The sequence below is a fragment of the Aureococcus anophagefferens genome (genome assembly GCF_000186865.1).
Source record: "Aureococcus anophagefferens unplaced genomic scaffold AURANscaffold_6, whole genome shotgun sequence".
Classification (NCBI taxonomy): Eukaryota; class Pelagophyceae; order Pelagomonadales; family Pelagomonadaceae; genus Aureococcus; species Aureococcus anophagefferens.
In genome coordinates, this window is record NW_008705566.1 from 690,200 (window position 1) to 699,365 (window position 9,166).

The 9,166-nt window shown below is 71.8% G+C and overlaps 2 protein-coding genes across 2 annotated transcripts; both read left to right on the plus strand.

Moving 5' to 3' along the window:
* Window positions 1-2,692: 2,692 nt before the first annotated feature.
* AURANDRAFT_7265 (hypothetical protein) lies at window positions 2,693-3,145 on the plus strand (the record flags this gene model as incomplete). Its single annotated transcript, XM_009037144.1, has 1 exon — window positions 2,693-3,145. A coding segment is annotated over one exon (453 nt), but the record flags the coding sequence as incomplete, so codon positions are not given.
* Window positions 3,146-3,652: 507 nt separating this feature from the next.
* Window positions 3,653-4,853, plus strand: AURANDRAFT_59995 (hypothetical protein; the record flags this gene model as incomplete). Its single annotated transcript, XM_009037240.1, has 3 exons — window positions 3,653-3,859; window positions 3,927-4,201; window positions 4,407-4,853. The coding sequence occupies 3 exons, from the start codon at window positions 3,698-3,700 to the stop codon at window positions 4,807-4,809; spliced, it is 840 nt and encodes a 279-aa protein (XP_009035488.1).
* Between the last annotated feature and the right edge of the window lie 4,313 nt (window positions 4,854-9,166).

Consider the following 9,166-nt stretch of genomic DNA (forward strand, 5'->3'; position numbering starts at 1 on the left):
ACGTCGCGGCGTCGAAGCCCGAGTGGCGGCTCACGGAGCGGCGCGTCCAGAAGGTCATGCGCGCGAACAAGCTCACGGAGAAGAACTCGGCCGGCGACGGCCGCCGCGCGGGCGCGGGCGCCGCGCCCGGGAGCCCGGGCCCGCCGGCGGAGATCGCGCCGAGCCTCTTCCCCGAGGACTGCGTGGCCCTCGCGCGGAAGCCGAGCCAGCTCGGCTGGGTGCTCAAGGCGTCGGGCGTCCTCGGCGGCGACGACGACGACTACTACGAGGACGACGCCGACGACGAGCGGCGCCGCGAGGTGCCCGAGGGCATGGCGCGCGTGCAGTGGCTCGACAAGTACGAGCCGTCCCTCGAGGCCATGGACGCCCTGCGGTGCGTCGACCGGCCCTTCGTGGTCGGGGACGTCGTCGCCGCGCGCGACGACCCGACGGGCGCGCTCGGCGCGGTCGTGCGCGTCGAATTGAAAGCGGACGTGCGCCTCGTCCACGCGGCCGCGCCGCCGCCGGAGAAGCCCCGGGCCGGCGCGCCGGCGGCGCCGGCGCCGGCCCCGAACCCGAAGAAGGCGCGGGGCGGCCGCAACCGGGGCTCGCGCGGCGCGGAGTCCGGCGACAAACAGGCCGCGTCCGTCGCGGCGTCCGTCGCGGCGGCCGCGGGCGCGGCGGCCGCGGGCCGCGCGAACGCGCGGGGCGCCGGCGGGCCGAAGCGCGACGGCGGGGCCGGCGGCCCCGCGGCGCCGCCGCCGGCGCCCGCGCCCCTCGGCGCCGGCGCGACGGTCCGGGGCCTGGACGCGGCGGCGCTCGCGCCGGCGACGGGCCTGCGCATGGGCGACCCCGTCGTCCACCGGCTCCGGGGCCGCTGGGTCGGGCGCGTCGTCGGCGCGACCTACGACGTCACGGTACGGTCCCCCGCGGGCAACGTCTGCGTCGTCTCGGGGCTCGGCGACAACGGCGCGGAGGCGACCGCGACGCTCGAGCCGCTCGACGACGTCGACTACGGCTTCGACGAGCTCTGCCCCTTCTTCCCGGGACAGCGCGTGTCCGCGCCGCCGTCCGTCTGGCGCCGCGCGTCCTGGCGCACGGGCCGCGCGCCGCCGGGCCGGCGGCGGCGCCACGGGCTGGTGGAGAAGGTCGACGTCGCGCAGGCGGGCGTCCAATGGCTCGCGTGGGGCGTCGGCGCGAGCCGCGAGCCGCCGCCGACGTGGTCCGACGCCAAGGACGTCGCCGTGCTCGCGCCCTTCGCGGGGCTGACGCGCGTCGGCGACCACGTCCGCGGCGCCGCGCCGGCCGACGACGCCGCGGCGGCGGCGGCGCCCGCGCCGGCGCCCGCCGCGGCGGCCGCGGCCGCGGACGCGCCGCCGCCGCCGCCGCCCGCGGACGACAAGGCGCCCCTGCCGCGGGGCGCCTGCGCCCAGGTCGTGCGCACGGAGACGCGCTGCGCCGTGCGCTGGTCCGTGGCCGCGGCCGACGGCGCCGCGGCCGCCGCGGGCGTCGGCGGCGGCGACGCCGTCGCCGTCGTGTCGTCGCTGGACCTCGTGCCGCGCCAGCACCTCGGCGAGCACGACTTCCTGCCCAACGACTTCGTGATCAAGCGCGTCGACGAGAAGAGCGACGACGACGACGACGAGCCGCCCGCGGAGGACGACGGCGCGGTCGGCGTCGTCCGGTCCGTCGACGCGCGGCAGCGGACGTGCGTCGCAGGGCAGGACAAGGGTGATTCAAGTTCGCTTCAACGTGAGTGTTCCGCGCGCGCGCGTTCTGGAAAAAGCACCCACGCTTCGAGAGCGCTCCGAGAGATGATCGCTCGTCCAAAAATCAGCCGAAACGAGTGGAAATCGGCCGAGCTAGGAGCCTTTGAAGTTGGGAATTTCGCACCCTTTTGCTGCCCAGGTGCGTCGTGCGCTGGCTCGGCGACGGCGAGGCCGACGCCCTCGAGCCGTTAGCGCCGGCGAAGACGGAGACGCTGTCGGCCTACGAGCTCGCGCTCCACGGGTCCTACAACTTCTCCGCGGGCGACCTGGTATTGCGCCTCGCGCCGGGCGCGGGCCGCGCGGGCGACGTCGCGGGCGACGGCGACGGCGCCGCGGGCGCGACGCGCGACGCCGCGGGCGCCATCGCCATCGTCGCCTTACCCGACGACGTCGAGTCGGAGCAGGAGGCGTCGGAGCTCGCGGAGGCCATCCGCCTCTCGCTCCTCGACGCGGCCCCGGGCGACGGAGAGACCGAGGAGCCGCGGCCCGCGGCCGAGGGCGACGACCGCTGGGTCGGCCAGGTGTTGAGCCTCGCCGACGGCGCCGTCGCCGTGCTCTGGCTCGACGGGTCCCGCGAGCTCGTGCCGCCGCGGCGCCTGCTCCTCGTGCCGGACGCGCGCGCGGACGACCCGGCCTACGACGACGAGGACGCCGACGACCAGGACGACGACGGCACGGCGGAGAGCGTGTCGACGCAGGGGCCCGTCGAGCCCGACGACGAGGCCGAGGCCGCGGCGCCCGCGGCCGAGGCCGCGGCCGACGACGGCGACGACGACGGCGGCGACGACGCCGCGGCCGACGACGACGACGACGACGACGACGACGCGGAGCCCTTCGCCGTCTGCGACGGCGGCGCGCCGGCGGACCACGCCTACGCGTCGGCGGCGGCGCAGAAGGTCGCGCTGCCTGCCGTGCGCAAGCTCTGGAAGCAGCTCGAGAAGAACCTGCCGACGGGCGTCTTCGTCCGCGCGTTCCAGGAGCGGTCCGACCTGCTGCGCTGCGTCATCGTCGGGCCCGACGGCACGCCCTACGAGCGCATGGTCTTCGCCTTCGACCTGCAGCTGCCCGCCGCGTACCCGAAGGAGCCGCCGGCGATGCACTACCACTCCTGGGGCATCACGGAGCGCCTGAACCCGAATTTGTACGAGAACGGCAAGGTCTGCCTGTCGCTGCTGGGCACGTGGTCGGGGCCGGGCTGGGACCCGGAGTCGTCCACCGTGCTCCAGCTCCTCGTGTCGCTCCAGGGCCTCGTGCTCGTCGACAAGCCCTACTACAACGAGCCGGGCAACGAGAAGCACGCGGGCACGCTCGAGGGCGAGCAGCAGGCGCGGTCCTACAACGAGAACGCCAAACTACTGTCGCTCCAGGCGACCATCTCCGCGGCGAAGCGGCCGCCCGCGCCCTTCCGCGCCGTGTTGGTGGAGCACTTCAAGGCGCACGCGGACGCGATGGCCAAGGACCTCGAAACCGCGGCGAGCGACGGCGACGGCGCGCCCGCCGAGGGCGCGCCGGCCTACTCCGACGGCTTCCGGCGCGTCCTCCGCAAGCTGCTCCCCCAGTTCAGGCGGGCCCTCGACAAGCTCGGCGTCAAGCTCCAGTAGGCGCCGGGCGACGCCGAGCGCACCCCCCCTCTGCTTTGCCCCACTCCGCTCGCGAGGTCGGCGCCCGGTCGCCTCTTTATTCGACCTCTTCGATACGTTGTGTGGGAGATCGCGTCGTCCAGGGCCGGAGGTCGTCCGGAGGCCTGCGAGCCGAGGCCTCGAGCAGGTCCTCGAGCGGCGCCCGCCGACGCCGTAGGCTCTCCGTGAGGCCTTCCGTGACGAGTCTCGAAGGGGGCCGGCCGGCCGGCGGCGCCAGCACTTGCGCCAGCGACGGAGGCACCTGCGCCAGCAGAGCGGCAGTCGGCGAAGCGGCGTCGCAGCACTGCCAGCAGCACCGCGCGACACACGATGGAGAAGGTCCTGACGGGCGTCGCGCGCCTGGGCATGGGCGTCGCCGGCGTGTCGTTCATCGGCAGCAACTGCCTCTACAACGTCGAGGGCGGCCACCGCGCCGTCATGTTCGACAACATCCGCGGCGTGCTGCCCAAGCCCATTTCCGAGGGCACGGGGGTGAGCCCGCCGAAACCCCGCCCCGCCCCGCGCGCGCCCCGAAATGACCGCCGTCCCCCGCGCGCAGTTCAAGATCCCGGTGCTCCAGACGCCCATCATCATGGACATCCGGTCGCGGCCGCGGGAGATCAAGTCCGTCACGGGGACCAAGGACCTCCAGATGGTCAACATCTACCTGCGCGTCCTGAGCCGGCCCCGCGAGGAGGCGCTGCCCAAGATCTACATGACCCTGGGCACGAACTTCGACGACCGCGTGCTGCCGTCGCTCGGCAACGAGGTCCTCAAGTCCGTCGTGGCGCAATACAACGCGGACCAGCTCCTCAGCATGCGCGAGCAGATCTCGTGCGTCCGCCCGGCGTCCGGCGACGAGTCCCCCCGTCCGCGGTGACGACCATTTCCCGACAATGCATAGTTCACTCTGAGCGCTCCGCAAGAGCGCGTGCGGATCAACCTTCATCACCATCTTTCGACCGAGCGGACCCCCCCCGTCGATCGCGCCCCGGGGCTCTCGGCGACCTCGCTTCCGACCCTCCTTGCTCCCACGCAGGCAGCAGATCCGGTCGACGCTCACGAAGCGCGCGGAGGCGTTCAACCTCATCCTCGACGACGTGTCGATCACGCACCTCGTCTTCGGCAAGGAGTTCACGTCGGCCATCGAGCAGAAGCAGGTCGCCCAGCAGGAGGCCGAGCGCCAGACCTACGTCGTCGCCAAGGCCGAGCAGGAGAAGAAGGCCGCGATCATCCGCGCCGAGGGCGAGGCCGAGGCCGCCGCGACGATCTCCAAGGCCCTCGAGCAGTGCGGCTCGGGCCTCATCGAGGTCCGCCGCATCGACGCCGCCCGCGAGGTCGCCGAGACGCTGTCCCGGGCCCGCGGCGTCACCTACCTGCCCTCGGGCGGCGACAAGGGCGGCTCCAACATGCTCCTCGGCCTCAACACGGACCGACAGTAGGCGGCGGTCGCGCGCGCGGCCGAAGGTAAAGACCCATGGGAGTGTGCTTGTTTTTGTCGTTCGAGCATCGTGATTCGAGGATGGATGAAGATCTTACTATAGACAGGATAACGTGCTCGGCGCCGCGGCTCGGCGGCCGGGGGAAAGCCCCGGAAAAGCGCAGCTCACGCGACAGGCGTGGACCGTCGCCGCGTCGGGAAGCGGTTGATCTCGAACTCGACGCTGGGGATGAAGTCCGTGGTCACGGCGTTGAGGTCACGCGTCGTGCGCTCCTGCAGCGACGGCGCCTTGATGGCCTCGGCCGCGGGCGCGGGCAGGTGGAAGGACACGAGCGCGTTGCCCGCCATCGAGAGCTTCTCCGAGAACGTCGCGGTCTTCGTCGCCTCGACCATGGCCTTGAGGCGCTCGCGCTGCGCGCGCGCGTCGGCCTCGGCGGCGCGCTGCTGCGCCGCGAGCCGCGGGATCCGCGCCTGGAGCTGGCGCCGCTCGAGCTCGACCTGCTGCGAGTTGCCGGCGAGGAGCTCGGTGATGCGCATGGTGGCGATGCCCACGCCCAGGGAGCCGCCCGTGGCGTAGACGAGCTTCTTGCCGGGCGAGAGCTTCAGGAACTGAGACCACATGCTTGCCGGCGTCTCTGTTGCGATTGCAAAGGAGTTGGGCGGGGTGTTTTGCAACGATGCGAGGACGGCGTGTGCGTGCTGGGACGTGCTGGTTGCTGCGATCTGTGTCCTTGCTTTGCGCTTGTTCGAGCTGAGGTGTCGTCGTTCATGAGTCGGGCTGCGCTCGACGCACGCGTTTGATGCACGAGCTCGGAGCCGGAGGTGCTGGGCAATTTGCACTTCACTGCCAACCTCGCCTCTCTGCGCTGGACTTGACGCTGGACTTTGTCACAGGAAGTAGTTAGCTGTCCGCGCCCAGGAATTAGGATTTGGTAGTCGATCCGAAGCAAGTCGGCGGCCTAGGAATTGTGCGAGGTGCTGCCGCGTCGTAGGAGTCGAGTCGCCATTGGCCCGCGCCGCGCCAGCCTGAGGTCCGCGAAGAAATCTGAAACTTCGACTCCCGTCGTGACTTCTCCGAGCGCCGGGCGCGCAGGAGCAAATTCGCCCGAGTATGCGGCCGCGAGCGGTTTGAAGCTCCCTCGTCCGCCGTCCGCCGACGGCGCCGCGGCCTCAGGCTCAGGCTTGCGGCCCGCGTCCGTCTTCTCCCGCGCCGCATCCGCCTTCTTCTTCAGGTCGGCGACGGCCTTGGCGTCGCCGCCCGCGTTCTTGAGGTTCTCGTACGCCTCGGAGGCCCACCGGTCCGCGAAGTCACTGTGGCACTGGCAAGCGCGTCATCGGCTTTCCGCGAACGCTGACCGAACCGACGAAGTGCATGCACAAGCCGTGCGCAATCTGCATGCCCGTCGGCTACGAGGCGCGGATGAGTCGGGGTCCCTGGAGCCGCGCGCAGAAAACTTTTTGCTCATGGCCTGCCTGCGCGTGTACACTGGCACCATAGTGAGGCAATGGACGCCGGCGGTCTAGGTGACGACGACCACGTCCTCGTGAAGCAGAGAGTGGCGGAGCTGCGCGCCCGAGGCTTTTGCGGGCAAGGTAGCTAGGGATGCGCGCCCGAGGAGGTGCCGCGCCAGGCGCGCGCGCCGGCAGCGTTCGCCGCGCCAACTTGAAGGGCAGTGTTGAGGCCGCGGCGGGAGCTGCAAAATATGGCTTCCACTCTCGCAGCGTTCACGCTGCTGCTCGCGCAGAGCATCTCAAGCAACCCATTCAACCCGTGCATGATTTCGTCGATAGCTGCGCCTGCAGCATCCCGGCCCCGGCCTGCGCCGCGCCAAGCCGCGCACGCGCAGGTACAACGTGCGCCAGGAGCCGAACGCGCTCGCGGTGGGCGACATCGACGGCGACGGCCTCGACGACGTCGTCGTCGGCGGCAAGGTAGACCACACCATCTCCTGGTACCGCAGCAACGGCACGGCCTTCATCGGCCAGCACAAGGTCATCTCCCGCGAGGTGCTCAAGCCGACGACCGTCAGCGTCGCGGACCTCGACGGCGACGGCGACCTGGACGTCGTCGCGGGCACGCCTTTGACGTCGTGGAGCCACGACATTCTGACGGCGTACCACCGCGTCTACGCCTTCATCAACAAGGAGGGCAACGGCAATTCCTGGGACCGCGTCGTGCTCGCCGAGAAGGGCGTGTCGGGCGCGCGCCGGCGTCGGACGTGATCGCGACGCGCGCCTCGAGACTCGCGCGTCGTAGGCGTCCACAGCGTCCGCGTCGCGGACGTCGACGGCGACGGCGTCCAGGACGTCGTCGTCGGCAGCCAGTCGTCGTCGACGGCCATCTGGCTCAAGGGCCGGGTCAAGAACGGCGGCTACGGCGCGACGGGCTCCGCGACGATCGTCGCCGGCGACGAGGGCATCCACCTCGCGCAGCCCTGGGACATCGACGGGGACGGCCGCGTCGACGTCGTCACGTGCAGCGACACGGACGCGTTCCGCTGGTTCAAGAACGAGCACGGCGACAACGCCTGGACGGAGCGCGTGCTCGACGCGGGCGAGGGCGACGACGACCCCTACAAGGGCGGCGGCTCGCGCTTCGCGTGCCACGTCGACTTGGACGGCGACGGCCACCTCGACCTCGTCGAGGCGAACAAGTACGCGGTCGACGGCGAGGGCCTGCGCTGGTACCGCAACCGGGGCGACGCGACCTTCGACGCGAAGCGGTTCATCGGCGGGAAGAAGAAGCAGTTCGGCGTCGCCTGCGCGGACTTCGACGGCGACGGCGACGTGGATATCGTGGCGAACCACCGCGACGCGAACGAGGTCGCGCTCTACGACAACCTCGGCGGCGCGGCGTCGTGGAACGTGTCGATCCTCGTGGCGAACGAGGACAACGCGATCCCGTTGCGTTATTCTTTGTGCACCGCGCCGGACATGGTCCAGATCGGCGACTTCGACGGCGACGGCGACGAGGACGTCGCCGTCGTTTGCGACAACGCGCCGTCGGCCGTGCTCTGGCTCCAGAACGGCCGCGTCGAGTCCCAGGCCTGCGCCTTCCACTACGCGCCCTCGGACACGGCCTTCTCCCCCGCGGGCGACACGGAGTTCCCCTACAACCGCGTGCTGATCGGCGTGGGCATCGCATGGATCGTCGTCGCGAGCCTGGTCGTCGCCTACGCGCTGGCGACGTTCGCGCTCGGCGTGTACCACTTCTACGAGCACGCGTACCCCGAGGAGCGGACCTGGCGGAACCTGGGCCGCTACCTGCACGTCGCCTTCAACCAGCGCGTCTTCGCGCCGGGCCACATCGCAGACGCGGCGGAGGCGCGCGCGGAGGACGCCGTCGCGCGCGTGCTCCACCGGTCGCTCCACGGCCCGGCGCGCTACCACGTGCTCCACCTGTTGATCACGTCGGTCTGGCTCCTCGCGGCGTCGGCCGTGGCCATCGCGTCGACGTCGACGGCCTGGCTCGCCGTCACATACGACACGTTCACCGTCGAGCGCACGCTCTGGACTCGGCGCATCGAGGGCGACGACGAGGGCGAGGGCGACGGCAGCGCCGTCGTCTGGCTCGCGCGCTACGCGACGGTGTCCGCGGCCGTCGCGTGCTTCGCCTTCGCGGCGCTCCTGCTGGCGTCGCTGGCCGTGCCGGCGAAGCAGCGCGGCCTCGTCGTGCCCCGCTGCGAGGCGGCGGTGGGGGTCCTCACGCTCGGCCTCGCGGCGTTTCTCGCGACGGCGACGACGAAGTTCTTCCTCAACTTTCGAACGACGCTCTACTTCTTCACGACGGGCTACTACCTCGCGTGGGTCGCCGTGGTCCTGACGCTCGTGCCGGGATTCGGCCTCGCGCACATCGCCTGGCGCGACCACCGCTGGCTCACGTCCTACGAGCACGTGCCCAAGCTCGCGCACGAGATCGAGATCTCGTCGCGGATCACGCGCCTCGACTCGCTCCGGTCCCGGTCCTCGGCCGGGTCGGAATCGAGTCCGCGCGCCGACGTCGAGCTCCAGCCGAGCGTCAGCCTCGCGGACGCGCTCATCGGCCTCGAGTCGCCCCGGAAAGACGGCGCGCCGCCGCCGCCGCCGGCCGCCGCGCCGTCGCCGGCCGAGGCACCGTCGCGCTTCTCCGGCTTGATGCGCCGCTTCTTCCGAGCCAGGGACTCCGCCGGAGCGCCGGCACCCAGTCCGCCGCCGGGGACGGCGTAAAGTAGTTCCTGCGGCGCTTTCGGACGGAATGTGCCGCGAAGCTTTGGTGGCCGGCCTGGCAGGCCTGTCGGGCAGCGGACGTGTCTGACGGAGCTGGCGGCTCTTAGCGGCGGTCCGGGGCCGTCGGGCGCCCCTGGTGGGTAGCCCGGCGC